This window comes from Biomphalaria glabrata, chromosome 14 (genome assembly GCF_947242115.1).
Source record: "Biomphalaria glabrata chromosome 14, xgBioGlab47.1, whole genome shotgun sequence".
In the NCBI taxonomy this organism is placed as follows: Eukaryota; Metazoa; Mollusca; class Gastropoda; family Planorbidae; genus Biomphalaria; species Biomphalaria glabrata.
The window spans coordinates 37,105,682-37,125,466 of NC_074724.1; the positions used below are offsets into that span (position 1 = coordinate 37,105,682).

Below are 19,785 nucleotides of genomic sequence, written 5' to 3' on the forward strand. Positions count from 1 at the left end.
CTGTGTTGTTTCGATATTTAAGTGTTACCTCCGTTTGGCGTATCTGGAAAACACTTAGCACGGAGGCGCATAACAATATTCATAGAAATACAGGTGTAGCTTTTACTATCCTGTAGTGATATCCAACCGGAGCCGGATAGTGAAAAAGTGCAGAATATTCAGCAGAAGCCAGAGCCGGAGCAACTATCCGGTGCACCCCTAGTTTATAGGCATATACATCAAATAATATTCTATCTGCATGATGACTGGGTTAAGTTTAGGGATTTGGTTAGGTGAACCCCATGACAAAAGTCAAGGAACAGATGATATATAATATATACAGTTAAGCATTCTGTATTTAAAAGATCTCTAACATAAAAAGTTACTCACTAAAACAACTTAAATTTCCTTACTAAGTCATTGCAGTGTGTTAAATTAGTCTTTCTGATTTCATGATTAGCCATGTAAGCTGTCCATTTCACACACTAGAAAATGATTTTAAAAATATATTTAGTTACTTAACTTTATTTTTGATATTAATACAATAAACATTCTTTTATTTTACAGGTCTTATATTTTTGTGGAAATAAATTTTACTAGTGGAGTTTTTGTAGCTGCCAGAGTGGATCAAGGTGGATGTGATATCTATTTATAAACATGTATACCAGTATATTGTAATCAGTGATTTTCATTTTTTGGTAACAGTTTGTTTCCATTTAGATTGCAGTCTTTCTTATGTGAAAACAAGATGTCTGCATAATCTTAGAGGACATTTTTAAACTCATTTAAATTTATTAGATGAAATATTTATAAAACATACAATGTAAATTGTTTTGTAAAATGATTATACATTTGAGTTCATAAAAATGTGTAATTTTTTAATGGCATCATGTTTCTGCTTATCTGTATCTGATACTGATGATGTGTTTTCTAAATCTATTACTGCTTCACCATTGAGGAAAAACTGCACATGTTTAAACCCATATCTGAAGTAACTTTCCAGAAAAAAAAAAGATGTATGTTGGACAGTGTCCAAAATTTCAAATCATTTCCTTCAAAATGTTATCTATTTCTCCATAACTTCATAACATTATTGAATTTTTTCCTTCAGAACACAATTGTAAATTATCTTTTTTTTTTTTTTTTTTTTTTTTTTTTTTTTTTTTTAAACCACAATGAGAGTCTAATAACTAATAGTCTAGCAAACAATTACTTATAATTTGCCTTATTATTATACAATATTAAGATTTACTTCTGCAGGGATGAAAAACTTTTTTTAAAATACAATAGACATGTATAATAATAAAGTACATTCACACCTGACTCACTCATAATTTACATGTGAAAAGTTTATATCAGATTGTTTCTATTTAATGATTTGATTGCCATCAGTGTCTTGTATCTCTTTTGTGATGGTAAAGTCACAAAATGTAGGAAACCCCACTGTGTTTGGTCCAGTATGTGGGTTATTATATGTAAGTCTATTGTATTTTCTATATTATTTTACAAATGTAAAAAAAATAAAAAGAAATTGTTACACTGTTGATGTTTTTAAACTAACATTTTTATTTATTTATGCTTACATATCTGTTGTGTTTTAGTTTGTTCATAAATATAGATTCTTAAATTAAATTGTTTGTTTCCGCACTTATAAACCATGATCATCTGTAAGCCTGTCTTTACTCTTTTTTTTTTTTTAAGTTCCAGAAAACATTTATATTTTTTTTCTTGAAACCACTCTATGGAAGCCTCAATTTTAATTATATTAACTTTCATCATAAACATTGGATAGCTGCCTGGTTGTAATGTAGCGGTTTGCTACCATCTCAAGAAGAGCTTTTCCATGAAACATGCCTTTCCAAAACACTCACTATTCTTAAAGATAACCTTCACCCATTAAACCACTGTTACATAAGATCTGAATGAAGTGGTTGTCTCCTTTCCATTAGAACTAAAACAGAAAGATTTTAAAACTCCTTCATCTCACTGTCGGTCAGAGTGTTACAAGATCATCTATCATCATCGAGAAGTTCATAGAAGTCTAATTCATAAAGCGCTGGTTGTGAGTGTGTCTGTGTTTTGTGTGTGAATGTTGTTCGTATTTGCATCTATAATGTTATTGTTACAGTAGTTGTGCTGAGGTTGTCAATTGTTGTCAAACTGAATATCCATTTTCTGGACTGTCGATCAGAATTCTCAATGGTCCAGAGTTCATACCCTGGCAGTCTGCCCAATGACATCCCCGTCATCTTGCAGGAGGTTTGTACGTGGAATTATGTTATCCTGAAGGTACATCTGAAACATGTAAAGCAAACATTTCTTTAGTCTGGCACACAACTTGCACAAGCTTGGACATATGTCGAATACCAGAATAGTTTACTCTAAAGAAAAGTGTAAATATTTGAAATCCATAAATCTATATATGAAAGTCAAAACATGGACTCGCTCTTCTGTGATTCTCCTATTTAAAGATAATTTAAAATTTTACCCAGTTTTTCATTACCTCTTCCTTGGAATAAGTGATCACTTTTTGCAATCCATTTCTTTACTAGAACTGATTTGGTACTCTTTCCTAAATGTTTTTTTTTTTTATTTCTGCACATAAATTTGTAAAATGCAACTTTTTATTCAACACAATATTTTTATTTTTTGAAAAAAACTGAATATCACACTATAGCTTTTAGCCTTTATATGAGCCAATGCATGGACTAGATTGAGAATGGTAATGCCTTTTGGCAATGGTGAGTGACTACAAATTGAAAGATGTAATGAACTTAAAACAGTTTACAGCCATTAAAAGAACAATAAATACAATAATATTTTTAATTACAATTTGACTAAGCCAAACTTAAAATACACTCAAAAGTACATTCAGCTTAATGTCCATGTTAACATTTCGGAGAAGAAAACAACAAATCTGTTTCATTATGTTATTAGTAGAGTTGGATCATGAGTTCTCCGTAATGAAGAACATCCTGTTAAAGGGAAAGAATCAAACTAAGGATCTATAGTAATAAGGCTTGTCTTCCAGTCCGAAGATTGATGAGGAATACAGTATTTCCTGTTGCTTCGAAGCACCAGCTATGACCTATATATTTTGCCACTTGCAGCACAGCATTACCATTGTTCATCTATTGTGGTTAACAAAATGCTTCTCATTCATGATCAAAGATGTCTACAAAACATCATCATGTACCGGTTAACAAAATGCTTCTCATTCGTGATCAAAGATGTCTATAAAACATCATCGTCATGTACTGGTACTGAGCACGAATCCCTCTTAGTTCACACACACATAAAATCTCAATGTGTTCGCAAAGTTTAAGTATATTCTCATTTTGAATGTAGCCTTCACTAATATGGATGCAAAAGACGATTTATCTGGATCATTAAATTAGTCATGGCCTACGGAAGCATATACCTTATTAAATTAGCTCTATTCTACGTTTCTTGTTGCAGCTGTTGTCCTTCTTTCACAGCAAGACAATTCCGACTACAAGAAATCGATTTTAAGCTACGTTTTCCCAGTCCGATATTAGTTCCACATTCTTGGATAGAAATCTTGAGTGTAATTTCATAGCGTTTTTAATGATCCCCTTGTGTCTTCCTCTGCAGTCAATCGGCCATACGCTTAAGGCAATCCTTTTATTTTGGGTGAGCAGAAAGGTCGGCCTAACATATGTTCACCCCCCCCCTCTCCAATCCCAAGAAACCATTTTAAGATCAGCGTAGAGCCAGCAAGCTTTAATTGACATAGAAAACACCTGGCAGAAGCGACTTCAGAACGAGACTTCCAGACTTGTTACAAAGGCTGCGAGATACACAATTGAGACAAAATATATTATATTATATTATATTATACAGTCGATACTTCAAAAAAGAAGATGATTACGTCCTACGCGTCATGCATATTAAACAATGACCTAAAATTCTTCTAAGAAACGTACTGGTTTTTCCTGGCTAGCTCAGGCAACCCATTCCAAGCACTAATAGCACTAGGAAAGAAGGAGCATTTGTACTCATTTGTCCTAGCATACGGAACGAAGAATGTGCCTTTATCTTTGTTTCTTTTTGAGTATTTTATTAAATTTTGTATTTGAAAATTATGGATAAAAAGTGTTTTATGTATAATTGCTACTTTACTTTTGAGTCTTCTATCCTGAAGGTTAATGAGGAATGCAGTATTTCCCGTAGCCACGCCTCCTCAGCTGCGACCTACATGTTTTGCCACATCTAGCGCAGGCGTAAACATTGTCCGCCGCTGGTCTATTTAAATTTTCATTTCGCTGACTACAACAGTCCTCGGCAGCAAATTTTCTTATGGTCTCAAATGTGTATCCCGAGGCCTTTGTAAGTGACCTCCACCTGTCTCGTTCTGAAGCCGCCTCCAACCAGATGCCAGTAGGCGACATTTAGAGGTATCCTATCGACTCTGTTGCGGCTAGTAATTAGTTAGCTATTTATCTAAAATACTGTACTGCCTCTAATATATTAGGCTATCAATTAAGTCTAATATTTAAGTTCAACACTAATATTTAAGATGCAACTCAATTTTATTGACATGAAAACAAGAAGATTGAAAAAAACAACACACTAACAGGAGACTGTAATACACAATTATAGGCCAAACAAACTTGAGAAAAACACGTCAACACACTAATAAGGCTTGTCCTCGAAGATTAGTGAGGAATGCAGTATTCCCCATGGATGCGCACCCCTAGCTGTGACCTACATACCCTGCCACACACAGCGCAAGAATAACCATTGTCCTCAGGTGGTCGAATTAGATTTTCTTTTCGCCGTCTGCGTCTGTCCTCGGCAGCAGATTTCTTTTGGTCTCAAATGTGTATGCCGCGGCCTTTGTAAGTGACCTCCAGCTGTCTCGATCTGTTCGAACGTGAAAACACTGAACAGTAGAATAAGGGAGACTACAAGAAAACAAACACACAGCATACACAAATACACATATAAATGTAACAGCCTCCTTTGTAACAATAATAATGTTATATTATTACAAGCAGGGGCGGACTGGCTATATGGACATTTGGGGAAATGCCCGGTGGGCCGGTACTCAAAGGGGCCTAAAGCATGCATATCAAACACGGCGTTCGGCAACACTTTGCATGCGGCCCGCTTGGCCAGCTCAAAAATTATCAAAATAATATTAGACTATTACGCTGGGAAATAAGAGATAACAAGTTACTTGAATTGAAACAAGTATTTGTTAAGCTGAACAACGAGAATGAGTCTGCAGTGAAAGCAAGCTACATTTTGTCAAACTTAATTGCAAGCCATAGCAAATCATTAGTGAATGTCAGTTTATGAAGGAATGTGTCGTTAAAGCTGAGATTTTTTGCACTGCGTGAAGAAAATGTATTGTTTATGAACATGTTGAACATTTCCAAACTTACGAATGGATTCAGGATTTTTGCATTTATAGTTGATCTCAATGGTCACCTGCAAGACTTGAATTTGAAACTTCAAAGTAAAGACAAAATTGTCACTACTGCGTGTGATCATGTCAAGTGCTTTCAAACAAAATTACGACTATGGATAAATCAAATATGAATAGAAAATCTTGTTTTCGTCTCAACGTGCCAGGAACTAAAAAGATTAAATACGGCTACAACATTAGGTAAATATGTCCTACACCTGGAATCATTAGTAGATGCTTTTCAATGACCGTTTTCTTGACTTCGTTTCATACGAGCAAGAATTTTCGTTGTTAGTATCTCCATTTTTATTTGCTTCTGAAAATGCTGCTATAATGTGCAACTAGAGCTGATGGAAAAGCAGTCTGGATCTTTGTTGAAAGCGAAGTAGATAGAAGTGGCTGTGCCAACATTTTTACAGTTATTTACCTGTAAAGAAAGTTAAATTGCGGAAATTTACAGCCCGAATTCTTGCTATGTTTGGAAGCACTGATCTCTGTGAGCAGTTCTTTTCCTTAATGAAAGCTACAAAAACACCTTCCCGTTCGAGATTATCTGATCAAAATGTGTCATCAGTGATGAAAGTGTCAGTGGCAAACAAGCTTCAATCAGACATTTATAAACTTGTATCCCAGAAAGAATGTTAAGCATCAGGACAAAGAAAATAACGCGTAATCATAGTAATTTATAATTACCAAATAGTAGGTAGGCTACTACAAATTTAGCTAACAATGGGACAGGTATGCTATTAAATAATGTATTCTATTGTATTGTTTATCATCATCACTATTTTGAGTTCCTCATGGAACATAGGGCCTCGACAAAAACACGCCACTCTCCACGGTCTCTTGCTAGTTTTTTGATGGTTTCCCAACTCTTCCCGGTCTTCTCTACTTCTTCAAGTACACTGATGCGCCATGTTCTTTTTGGTCTTCCTCTGCGTCTTGTTCCCTGTTGGTTCCACTCTAAGGCCTTCCTAGCGCTGTTGCTGGTATCTTTTCTAAGGGTCTGACCAATCCATCTCCACTTCCTCTCTATTGTTTATAATTTACATAAAACTAGTAGGCTGTTTTGCAACTGATTTTTGGCTGCGGCCCCTCAGGTCATAGTAAGTTTTTTATGTGGCCCATACTTAATGAGTTTGACATGCCTGGCGTAAATGGTCTCATGGATGCCACTATGGCACGCATAAAATTTTTAAAGGTTTTATAATATTCTCTTATATAAGGGGCTATATGAGCGTCAAGTTAAATACATCTTTTACAGACTACAGTGTAATACTCATTTAATCTCACACATGTTCAAAAATAATGTAGGCTAATATACCTACATACGTAGACAGTGCTATTAGTAGGCTTCATTCTTTAGGACGATTCAAAAGCAACATAAGTCCTATATTTCTTTTAAAGATGTAGAGTATTATAGAGCATGCATATATTTACCGATACGTCATTAAAAAAACCCAATGATTTTGAGAACAGATAGGCATATAATTGGAAACCCATCAAATGATATACAATTTACGAAATGTACTGTTTAGAAATGCCTGGACCGATTTTGACATCCAATCCGCCCTTGATTACAAGTACAAGTTCTTCCCTAGTGCCATTAGAGTCTGGAATGGGTTGCCTGGATCAGCCAGGAAAACCAACTTAGAGTTTAAGCCACTTATTAACATGCATGACTAGATTGACAAATTAAACGCATTTGACGTAGACGTAATTAGAATGTCTTCTTGAAGACGTGTCTGTAATTTAAAAGATAAGATTAACCTATAATAAAGTCACCACACTCAACCATTCCCTGGCCACTGCCAACAAAAGATAGATAGGACAAGGACGCCGCGGATTTTACCGTAAGTAGATCTAGACGACTAGACAGATATCTAGATATATTAGAATTAGATTGTTGAATCTTCTTATCTTATAAAGGCCCTTATGAAATACAGACGTTACTTCGAAGAAAAGAAGATGATTATGTCCTACGCGTCATGCATCTAGTCATGCAATGACTTAAATTCTGCCAAGTTGAATCTTATCATTTTATTTTACTTTTACACCATGTGACCATGTGACATGTCATAATTATAATCAGATTACCAGTCATCATAACAATAACATGTTATGAATTAAAGATTACTAGACTCTAGATCTGTATAAATCTAATGTACATCTTTGTCCAAACCTAATTAAATTAACTAATTTGGTAATGTGCATAATTATGATAATATCATTATGGTTTCTAAACAAAAAACTGCTGTAATTTGAAAGTTCAAAATATAGATCTATTATACTTTATAGTTATAGAGAGGAGGCTCTTAGTCTTATAGTTTGAACACCCCATCGAATTCTCCTCGGGTCGCTTTTTTTTGTTTGTAATTCATTTGTTTTTATGTTTGGAGCTAAAAAACGACGTTTCGGGACTGTGCATGTCCAATTTTAGATAAGTTCCGGTAATTTTGTTCTGTTTTTCCAAAGCAGATGGCAGTTATTTAGATTCTCGGTAACCATGTATGCTAAGCTGTTGTTTTAACCTCCCCCGGCAATTCATACCCATATAAGGGATGAAGGCTATATCATGAGCCTGTTTGATTGTAGGCTGATGGGCATATCAAAATAAGCTTCCAAACATCTTTAGAAAGACATTCCAATCACATTTATACCGTTAGCTGTTAAATAAAATTAATAAAGGGGGTGTCCAAACAAATAATAATGAATTCAGCTCATTCTCCTTTTTGAACACAGCAAAATCGTATTAAGAAATATTATTGGAATTAATCTATGATTTTTTCAATGAATAAACATGACCTAGATAGAGATATCTAGAATATATAATTTATGAATGAAAGAAAAAGTGCTGGCTGCTAATTTGAAGCCAGAGACCATGCCCACTGCATGTGATCACGCAAGATAATCTGGCGGTGAGGAGGGGTATACACTCAGCGAGTAGTGTCACAAACTATCCAACAGGCAGTGGAGGGAAGGGGGAGAGAGTCATGAAAAGAATTATAAGCATCTATGGGAGGGAGGGGATGTTAAGGTTTCACAAAACGAACATCCAAATTATGAAAACAAGAAGAGGGTCCTTGGATGGGAGTTAAAAGAAAGACAGAGAGAAAATACAAGTAGCCTAGTAGAAAATATCATGTATATTTCTGTCTGTTTCTACACAAAGATTATATAGGTATTTAAATAAATAAACTATATACGATATATATATATAAAGAGAGAGAGAGCATATGAGGAAATAAGACTATAAATACATATTTCAAAATTGAATCTACTTCTTTTACTACAATCTAAATAATTTTAAAGTAACACCAATATAATTTATTAGCAATTACATCTAATTAGTGGTGTTCAACACCGATGCTCACTGTTCAACTAAGGAGAAAGCCCAAAAACTGCGTTCTAAATAGGAGCATGAAGTGACCTAATTTATTTTAAAATAAAATCTTGACTATGGGTGGTAATACAAAGAAACACAGCTATTTTTATAGTCCTTTAGTTGCAGAATAAGAATCTGCTTTCAGTTTTTTTGTAAGTTAAACCTTCACCAAATAAAAAAATAAAATATAAAATTGACCTAGTTCCCGAAAGTCGGTGTTCAGTTATAAGAATCTACCATAGAGATCTATGTTACTATGTAGGCCTATTAAAAGAAAAACATAATAAAAAGGCAGAAAAAAAAAATACATCAAAAAGATATTATTTTTTTCTTTATGTAAATTTGATGCTTTAAAAAAAAAAGCAACAACTAAGCAAATAAATAAAAAAAAACATGTAAAATAGAATAAATGAGACTGCATAGAGTTGATAAAGTAAGCTTACACTGTTACACTAGAAACAAACAGATAAGTTTAAAAGTCAGGCCACTGATTTTAGAGATTTAATGTTATTTAATTAAGAGAATTCAAAACATGAATGAAAAAATTACAATGAGACTAATAAAGCCTAAACTGACCCCATGGTACCAAACACAGGATTTTTTTTTATAGTACTGGTAACTGAGGAAGGTTTATTACAGGCATGAGTTTGATCTTTTTGAAACTAATTCCTAAAAAAAAATTTTTTCCTAGGCAACTTCAAAACTACTTTGTCAACTATCCAGAGATTCAGGGGAATGAAATCTTAGACTATTTATAATTAAGATAAATTTGAGAAAAATAGTAATTTCTTGATTATGATTTTAAAACTGCTTTTTTCTATGACATATTTATTATAATGTAATAATGTTTTTTTTTTCAGTTAAATTAAACTGATGCAAACAGTATTTACTTATTAACTTTGACTTACTGATTATCTATGATGAGTCTGGAATTATTATGTGTGCAGGATCTAAATTGTGGTGACCCATTCTGATTATTGTAAAAATGTTTTACATGTTTCAGATGTTCCTTCAGAGTTGAAAACAACTACATTCTAGCTTGAACGTCCCACAAGAAGATGTGGGGTGGCAGCAGGCAGGGGTCTAACCTAGGATCATGGAGACCACTAAACGATAGTCCAGAGTGTATATGATTGATTGAGTAGACAAAGAAGGGATGGATTACTGAAGCTAAGAGAAGGCATAATTTAACAATAGACTACTTTGGGGTAAGTTTCCGTAGCTGCCCCTACACTTTCTATGGTCTTATGTATTGGTTTTCTCTAGACTTTTTGTTTTTTTGTTGGTCTCTATTACATACACAGTTTAGTTCATAATATAAAGATATTTATATTTAACTCTATATGAAAAAGTTTATGTTAATATGTATTACAAGTGCTATGCCCCTTTGCTTGGGTTTGAAATGCCCTCTGTGTCAAATGAGTTAGCCTTAGTCAAGATAGCAACATAAAAAAAAAAACATTCTTGAAAATGAACTCTACAAAACGAATATATTTGTTCTAGTTTCTACTAGCCTTAATTAACAGTTGACTGTCTAGATTTTACTTTTCTGTTGAATGAAATTTAGATGTTTATTTATTTATTATTTTTCTTTGGTTTATCATAACATAAAGCTTGCTCAGTGCTCAGTTTAAGCTCTTTGGGGAACATGTGGGGAGAAGCAGTATTTGGGAGAAGATTTCCATGCTGTTTCCAACCCTTACTTAACCCTTTCTGCAACATAGCTCAAGCCAAATCTAAATTGAAAATTTATGAAAATGTGTGGTGCTTACTGGAATTCTAAATCCAGCCCCTTGAAAGGTAGCCAACTGGTGTATGCCCCTCAGCCCCACAGGGACTTTGTATAAATCTAACAACTAATTTTAATTTATCTTCATCAGATATGGAATGAGAGAGGCTATAGTGTTGATTATATAAATATGTAGGTCTCAGCTGGGGCTGCACAGCCACGGAAAATACTGCATTCCTAACTTATCTTGGGACTTATTATAAAGGTAATTGTCTACATTTTATACTATACTATCTTTATAAGACATACTGTATAATAATACTTGTATATTTTTGGAAAAAGTGAAGATCTTTGTTTTTACCAGATCATATTGGATGTATCTGATAGTTGTCCAAGAGTTAAAGATTAGTTTCTTGTCATCACAAGGCATCACTTATTCTATAGTGAATCATTGTAGAAATGATATAAAAAGTATTCTAACTTTTAATGTATATTGACATTTTTTCTCAAGTGATCATAAGGACAATCTTCTATAGCTTTTAAACATATCAAAATATTTTTTGAATATATAATAAACCAGATGGTTCATAAATAAATTGATTATTGAAATTCAACAGATTGTATATTTAGGGTCATATTTTCCTAATCATTTTTGTTTTTGAAATTATTAGTTCTGTTAGAAGGCCTGCATACAACATTTACCAGACATCTTTGTTTATCTCTCTATTTGCAGACTTTGAGAAATGCATTAAATTTAAACTTACTTTAGACTTAGGTCCTCCCGCGCCGTTCGGCGCATTGGGCGGCAAGCTGTCTCCATAAAGATCTGGCAATGTCTGAAGCCTCCTCCCACCTGGTGTGTCGAGTTTGCCGTTTCTGTAGCAATAGTGGTTTTACAGGGTGGGGGTCGCTAGCCCCACGCCAAACCCTCCTCCTTTTTCACCTGGGCTTGGGATTTAAATGGCTTTTAAAAATATTTTAATTATAGCACATGATGGAGGATGGGATATTGCTCATGACATCTTAAAAGATAAAAAAAAATGAGCTAAATCTGTTTATGTTATTGGGTATGTTGGTTACGTTTTTTACTCCCCAAAACTAGTGATGATGAGATAGAAACAGATAAAAAGACAACACCACATAATTATTTTCAATTTTCCCTAATGCCATTAGAGAGGGGAATGGGATGCCTCAATCGGCCAGGAAAACCAATGACTTAGTAGAGTTGAAGTAACTTATTAACATGCATGACTAGATTGATCATGAAATGCATAGGACATAATTATATTCTATTTTGAAGTAATGCCTGTAATCTAGAAGATATGAAGATTGTGTTTGTCCTGTTCTTTTTGGTCTTCCTCTGTGCCTTGTGTCTGTGGGTTCCCATCTGAAGCCTGAATAGCTCTATTGTTGGCATTTGTATTTTAGGTGTAACTTGTGTATTGTTCACTATTTATTAAGTTTTGAAAGTGGCTGAGTTTGGAAAGACCTAATCAACTTTGTAACAAACAGCTCTGCTAACTTGTAGACATCTAGGTGAACATATAAGGATATCTAGCATGTAATAAATTCTATGAAACTTTTAAAAGAATAAGTATATTATTATGAGGTTGTTTTTAGAATAAAGGCATATATTAATATATTTAAATAGTTAGTACATTTTGGAAAGTGTTATGCAAAAGTGATTCTGTTCACAGCTTCCATTATCCAAGGACATATGATTCTCTGGAGGCTTACATCACTGGAAAAAGTCTTTGGGCCCCTGAAGATTACAGTACATGTAATGCTGCAAAAGGAGGAGGATGCTGGGCCAGGGTAAACACTCCATAACATAATGACATAGTGAATGAAATAACATTTTATTTTAGTGTATAATAGTTGTAATTTTAGTCTAAAATATTTAAATAAATGTTACAGTATAAGCCAGTTCCTGAATTAGCTTGTCACAATGCACATTCAGCCAAAGTTAAAAATTCTTGAATAAAGTTATCTCTATTGTACTTAAGCTAGCTATATCCTGTATAGTCAAAAGATTGGCAGCAATTCTCTCTGCAAATGATGCTGTGCTGATTCATAATGGAACATTTGATTTTTTAATGGGGGGGGGGGGGGGAAGGACTTGCTAAGTGGTTAAGTGCAACTGCTTTTAAGCTAGAGTTTTCAGGTTCAAATCTTGGTGAAGATTGTTTTTGAATTTCAGGATCTTAGAGTGCCTCAAGTCCATGCAATTCTAATGACATTAGTTGGGGAAGTAAAGAAGGTTTATCATTGTGCTGGCCATATCATGATACCTTTATAACTGTAGGCCACTGAAACAGATGACATTTACATCATCTGCCCTATAGATTCATCATCATCACTCCTTTGAGTTCCTTATGGAACATAGGGCCTCGACAAAAACACGCCACTCTCCACGGTCTCTTGCTAGCTTTTTGATGGTGTCCCAGCTCTTCCCGGTCTTCTCTGCTTCTTCAAGTACACTGCGTCGCCATGTTCTTTTTGGTCTTCCTCTGCGTCTTGTTCCCTGGGGGTTCCACTCTAAGGCCTGCCTAGCTCTGTTGCTGGTATCTTTTCTAAGGGTGTGACCAATCCATCTCCACTTCCTCTCTAAGATCTGCACTTCTATATTTTTCTGTCCACTCATCTCCCACAGTTTGGTGTTTTCTACTTTGTCATACCAGTGTATTTTTAGGATATTTCTCAGGCATCTGTTGATGAAGGTCTGTATTTTTTTTGTTGTGGCTTCAGTTGTTCTCCATGTTTCAGAACCATACAGTAGGACAGCCTTGACATTAGAGTTAAAGATTCTTAGTTTAGTCTTGTTTGAGATGTAAGGAGATTTCCAGGTTGGTTTTAGCTGTGTAAATGTCTGACATGCTAGATTTATACGGCGTTTAATGTCTTCATCTGTTCCACCTGATATACTGACTACACTCCCAAGGTATATAAAATTTTCTACTTGGTCTATTGTCTGAGAATTCAATACTATGTCTCCACTTTGTTTATTGTCTACTTTAAGTACTTTAGTTTTTTGGTGGTTTATTTTGAGGCCTACTCTTTTTCCTACTTCGCTTAAAGCTGTGACCTTTTCTTGCATATCCTGTAGTCTGTGTGATAATAGGGCTATGTCATCAGCGAATTCCAGATCTTCCAGCTTTTGTGTGAGAGTCCATTGGATTCCTTTCCCTGCGTTAGAGTAGGCTTCTTTTGTGACCCAATCCAGTACTAGAAGGAACAGGAGTGGTGAAAGAAGACATCCCTGTTTGACTCCTGTCGTGACTGGAAATTCCTCTGACAGCTTGCCACAGTGGGTTACTTGGCAGGTGAAACCATCATAAAGGTTCTTGATTATGGTTAATATTTTATTGGGGATCCCATAATGTCTCATTACAGTCCAAATAGATTCTCTGTCGACACTATCAAAAGCTTTTTCAAAGTCAACAAAAGTTGCATAGAGAGGAGATTGCCATTCGACACATTGTTCTACAATTATCCTGAGTGTAGCTATTTGGTCAGCACAAGATCTCCCTTTTCTGAATCCGGCCTGTTCTTCCCTTAGGTGTTCATCACATGCTCCCTTTATTCTGTTTAGTAGGATTCTGCTAAAAATCTTGCTTGGTACTGACAGCAAAGTGATGCCTCGCCATTTCTCACATTGTGATAGATCTCCACTCTTTGGTATTTTTATTAGCAAGCCCTATAGATTGAAGTTTTAAAAGGCATTCTTATTACATTTTAATCCGCAACTATTCTAAATATTATAATCATTTTTTCAGACATTTTTTCTTTTCTGAGCCACTAAATTGATGATTATGTTAAATCAACAATTGATTTTAAAATAATATTTCTGATTTACTTTGATGCTAGAAAAAGCTAATATTATAAGCAATACTTACTATAGTCAAATTATGCACTTTTATAAAGTATGCTAAGCAGGCTTAAACAAAGCATAAAAAAAGAATATTTGCTATTGATCTTTTAGAAAATGGGGCTATAGAATATACAACTATCTATTTGTTATAATTTTAATGAAGGTTTTTTTGTTTTTACATTTTATCCTCAAATTTAAATCAAAACTATGTCAATAGCTATATGTCTTCATAAGTTATAACTAATTTAATATGTATTTATCTTTGGAATGTTTGTAAATTGTTTTACATGTTTCGGATGTCCCTTCTTCCTAGTCCAAACCTCCCGCAGGGTGACGGGGGATGGGAGCAGGCAGGGTTTGAACTAGAGACCATCGATAAATCCGATCGACAGACCAGCGCGCAAAGTGCACGACCTGGCAGCCAGGATCGTTATCTGGGTAACTATTGTCTGATAAGTTGAAATAATGATTAAGTCTAGAAGAAGTAAAACTATGGCATGCATCCTGTTTGGAACTATCTATTCACCTAAATTAATTCCACTAACTTCGATAGTAAAGCAGTTTACTTGCTATGTTGTGAGTCTTTTTTTTAAAAAAGATTAAAAAAATGAAACATTTGTTGGTGCTTCTGCTCTGACACTGAAAAAAAAGTAGGTCTGTTGAAGTTAATGAATAATAAAAACAAAGAAGAATATCCAGATTATACATGATTACATTTTGTAGTGTCATTCAATAAGGAAATCTACTTGAATTGTAAGCATGTTTCTAACCCTAAATATTTACTATATAAATAAATTATGGCTTTCATATAGTGCTACTTTCATGCTTATAGCATGCTCAGAGCACTATGGTCCAATCTCATTTGTGGACCAGTGGGAGTAGGTTTTCTAACTGCCTTAAAGCACTCAGTAAACACAACTCAACTCGAGTTGTGTGTCGAACCTCTTGCCCCCTTCATAGGCAGCCAAGCTAAGCCAAGTTCAAGCGTAGTTGGCCTCTTGACCACGCTTCCTACTAGGCTCGATTGGTTACCTTGGTTGTGGAAAAGGAAATATTTAAAGTTCTTGAAGTGTTCAGTATCCTCATTTTGTAATTAAACCTGATGCATGATGGACATTAATATTTTTACTTTATATTTTCATATGTTTCCAACTGTGAATTGCCTCTTACTTTAAAATTTAGCTCTAGCTGGATAACTTTGTGCAATAGAAAAATTATGTTTAGATTTTGGAAATTATAATTTATGTGCTACATCTTAAATTCACTATATACTTGTAGAACTATTGCTTGGAATCTAATTGCAAGTTTCTACTGTCGACTGTCATACTAGATATGGTCTTATGACTGCATTAGAACCGAAACTATAATGGAATCTAATTGCAAGTTTCTACTGTCGACTGTCATACTAGATATGGTCTTATGACTGCATTAGAACCGAAACTATAATGTTTGCCCCCCCCCCCCCTCCCTCCCTTCATATGGAAAGCAGGTAAATCTTTCATTTAGAGAAAAATTATATAACCCTTACCGTATTTATACAATAAAAGTGTACTGAGCATGTTATAGTAGAAAGAAGACACATTATAGAAATCTTATACATAAGAATTTGGATACCAAGAAAAAAAATCTTTTCTCTAGTGAAACTAGATCTGTATGGATAATGGTTTGCTTTTAATCTTTAACAATACAGCCAATCAACCTAACTGGTACATCTGGTAACAGGTACATCTCTTATGGCTAAAATGACCAGTGTGTGTGTTTTGTATCAAGGATATGCATGTTGTTGGTTTTGAAAAAATGTTTGATGTGACTGCCAAGGCTTTTTACAAATCTTTTGTATATGTGTATGTGTTTTTTTTTTTCTATTTTTTTAAATTTTGTATTGTAATCGGAATTCTTAAATGGTGGGAAAAAAATGTAAACCACTATTTTGACTGTCAAAAACAGTAAACCTAAAAAAAATGAATTTTGTAGTTTTAAACAAATTGAATCACACTTATAACATATATAAAATATAGATTTATAACATATTGAATCACACTTATAATACATACAGGCTGGCTGCCTGGTCGTGTGGTATATTGTTTGGACTTCTCGATGGTCCTGGGTTAATACCCTGCCTGCTGTCATCCTGCTGGAAGTTAGGACTAGGAAGTAAATTATCTTCAACTTTGAAGGAACAACTAAAATATGTGAAACATTTTACAAACATTATTTTGTTTTCCATTCTCAGCACATACAACTCAATTTACTTCTATTGGCTGGAAATATTTAAAGCATGACAGTGGCGTAGGTAAATTACCAAATAGTGGATCTTATGTTGGATTGATCAGCCCTGATGAACTGACCTGACCATTGTAATTGAAACCATAGTGAGTAATAATTTCTTAAAAGCACTCTTCTTACCTCCCTCTCCTCCCCATAAGATTCTAATGAAAAAATTTGTCAGCATGTTACATTACTAGACTGTAAGACTCTTTATGACATATCTGTCAGACATACCTACAAGAAAAAAGTTTTTCAGACACAATCACTTTATTTGTATTTCAGACTCATGACCACTCTATCTGTATAGGTCCTGGTATACCCTGGGATAATGTTCACCCACAACTTTTAACTTGAAATCTTAAAGGAAGTTTTGTAAGTATATTTCATTAGATTCTTCTGCTTAAAATAATTTATAACAATAAAGAAAAAGTTAAAGACTGCTATTGCAATGAGTTCAAAAGTTTGATGTCAGCTGGCAGAGTATGAACCTGGCACCATTGTGAAAGATAATCCAGTGTGCCTACTGCACAACCAGGCAGCCATCCAGTCTTAAAAAGAATGTGTTAATTAATCATTTTATTTAGTTTTAAATTAGACTGTTTTATGTTTTATTTGTATCTCTTTTCTATGGACTTTCTTTTGTTTTAACAATATTTTATTACCAGTTATATAAATTTAGTAGAATGTTAAAATATCACTACCATTGTTATCTTTAGGCTAAACTAACAAGCATGAATGTCTGGTACAGTAAGATAGGGTTAATGGTCAACCTGACATCATGGTTCATTCATTGGGACAGCTAATGGTGAGTCAATTTTCTATTTTTAAATATTAAATTAATCTGATGAATTCCTTTGACTCTTTTTGTATTAAGTATCAAACTTGGCAGTGAAACAAAGACCAAGGAAAAGAAGCATAACTTAATTTATTTAGGTGATAGAGTAGCGGAGTAGGCCTAAAGTGTCTAATGCAGAACATTCTCAGGACTTAAGCAATGTATTCATATCTTGTACCTTTGCTGAAATGTTAACACAGAAATTTAAAGAAGGGAATCCACCTGGGAAATAGTTTAAAGAGTGTTGGTAGACAAAAAGATTTTTAAAAAATAACCATAGACTTGCAATGAAAAAAAAAAGAGCCTACTGCTGTGCCACACCAGTTGGTTAAAAGAAAGACTTAGCAAAAGAAAATCTGGAGATGCTTTTGTAATAAATAAGTCAGCACTTTAATATTGTATTCATATATATATATATTCATATTATCACATTCCATCTTTCACAGTTTGTGTCTGATCAAGCAGTTCTCAAGTTAGGGCTTGATGAAGTCTACAAACTGACCATTATATCTACTGGACAAAAAAGGATCTTATATGTATATTTTAAACCTGGTCAATGCCTATTTCTCCACTATTGTCGACATCTTGAGACATCACCATCGGCAGAAACCGAAGACGGCTGATACATTTGTGTGGATGAAAAACTGAAGGCGTCGCTCGAAGACAGCTGATACATTTGTGTGGGTGAAAAACTCAAGGCTTCGCTCGAAGACAGCTGATACATTTGTGTGGGTGTAAAATTCAAGGCGTCGCCTGAAGACAGATGATACATCGTTTCCACTTGAGCGCTCGTCACCAACTTTTGACACGCTCTTGCACTGTCGAGGTTTCACCTTACATTGCTATACAGAAGGTCCTCCATTTAGACCTCTGTTCACTTATGGTCATTCTAATTTTTCAGAGACTTTACATATTTGGATTATCTAAGCTGAAGTTCTCCACTTAAGTACTGTTGGATTATTTATACGAATGTTCAAGTACTTTTGGATTATTGATCTTTGACGTTGAAGTTGGACTAACTTGTACCTATTGGCGCTCTCCTAGTCATCGTTGTACGCCGAAGAAATAACACATGCCTGCATTACTACACTTACATTTTGGATTATCTTATTGGATTATTTGGATTACCTGTTGGACTTGTGTTAATTGTAAAGGTCAAGAGGAAATATTTTTTGACATTACTTGAGCATTTGAGCCATCTTATGGCATATGACTGGATTATTTTACTACTACTTTGATGCTCACATTGATGTGTATTCTCAATCGGATTACTTAGTTACCTTACCCATGGATTATTATTGAACTACTCAAGCTGTATTTGTATTTGACAAGCTACAAGAGAGGATTAATCTACATCAGTCTACAAAAGAAAGTCTAAGTTATAATTAAGGATTGAATATATTCATATGATTAATAAAGTACATTGATTTTGCTGTGGTATAGCAGTAATTGAAGTTGATTATATATAGAGTTAGTGATTGATAACTCTTGGAACCATATTAAATTGATTTTCTCTTTTTTTATATTTGTTATCTTAAAGGGCGGCCGGCGTGGGTCTGTCTTATGTTTTGAGACTGAATCGGCACAATTTATTTGTTCCGTTCCATTTCACTTCATCTGATAGGGATCTTTAGGGATTTTCTTGTTGTTCTCCTAGTCCTAATAAGGTCCGAGTAGACCAGCCTTGTTTGGTAGGGACTTCTAGATCATTTTGAAATTTTTTGTTTAGTGGTATATAGTTTTGTTTGTACAATCGTAGTGTGATTTCTCTTTGTATTCATATTGTTTGTTTGTGTAAGTCTTGTATTTACATATCTATGATTCTCTTGTCAAAGTCTTCTATTTATTGATTTCTTTTAAAGCAGACTGTATTGTTATCTATATTGTTTTTGTGTTCGTCACCTATACTTTAATTTATCTCTTTATTCTCTCATTAATTTTTTTTTTTTTCATTTTTTCACTGCACATATAACATGTTACAAAGATATATTTGAAGTAATAATATTGTGTACATATATACTATCACTTGAATTAGAGCCTTATTTTTTGAGCTCTTGTACTTATTTTGTATTGACACATTTCTTGTACTCTGATTATTTTGTTGGTACATTTTGACGCAACACTTATTACTATTGACTCATTTGTACATTGTATTTGGCACACATTGATTACAAACTCAACACATTTATTGGCCATCTATTATTTAAATATCAAAGATACATGCAAAGTGAGACATTATTATTTGTATTTTGATAACTAAGCACTCACTACACAGTTAATACTA

The 19,785-nt window shown here is 34.1% G+C and overlaps 1 protein-coding gene and 1 long non-coding RNA gene across 12 annotated transcripts in view; one reads left to right on the plus strand and one right to left on the minus strand.

Moving 5' to 3' along the window:
• LOC129922793 (uncharacterized) overlaps nt 1–18,754 on the plus strand; it is a 45,715-nt gene extending 26,961 nt beyond the window's left edge. For 10 of the 11 annotated variants that reach the window (XR_008774655.1, XR_008774658.1, XR_008774651.1 and 7 more), the window contains one exon: nt 547–1,054. Coding sequence is in view for 1 of the 11 variants with exons in the window: in XM_056010114.1 (XP_055866089.1) it covers nt 16,632–16,673 (42 nt within the window). In the remaining 10 variants the exon portion in view is untranslated. Of the gene's footprint in view, nt 1–546; nt 1,055–16,631; nt 16,771–16,948; nt 17,039–17,382; nt 17,472–17,947 lie in introns of those variants that run through there. The other variant, XM_056010114.1, reaches the window with a different exon arrangement.
• On the minus strand, nt 1,105–9,502 carry LOC129922801 (uncharacterized). The gene is made up of 2 exons (XR_008774697.1): nt 9,375–9,502; nt 1,105–2,274 (listed from the first exon to the last, which is right to left on the minus strand). It is a non-coding gene; the product is annotated as an uncharacterized LOC129922801 (long non-coding RNA).
• Nucleotides 18,755–19,785: the final 1,031 nt, after the last annotated feature.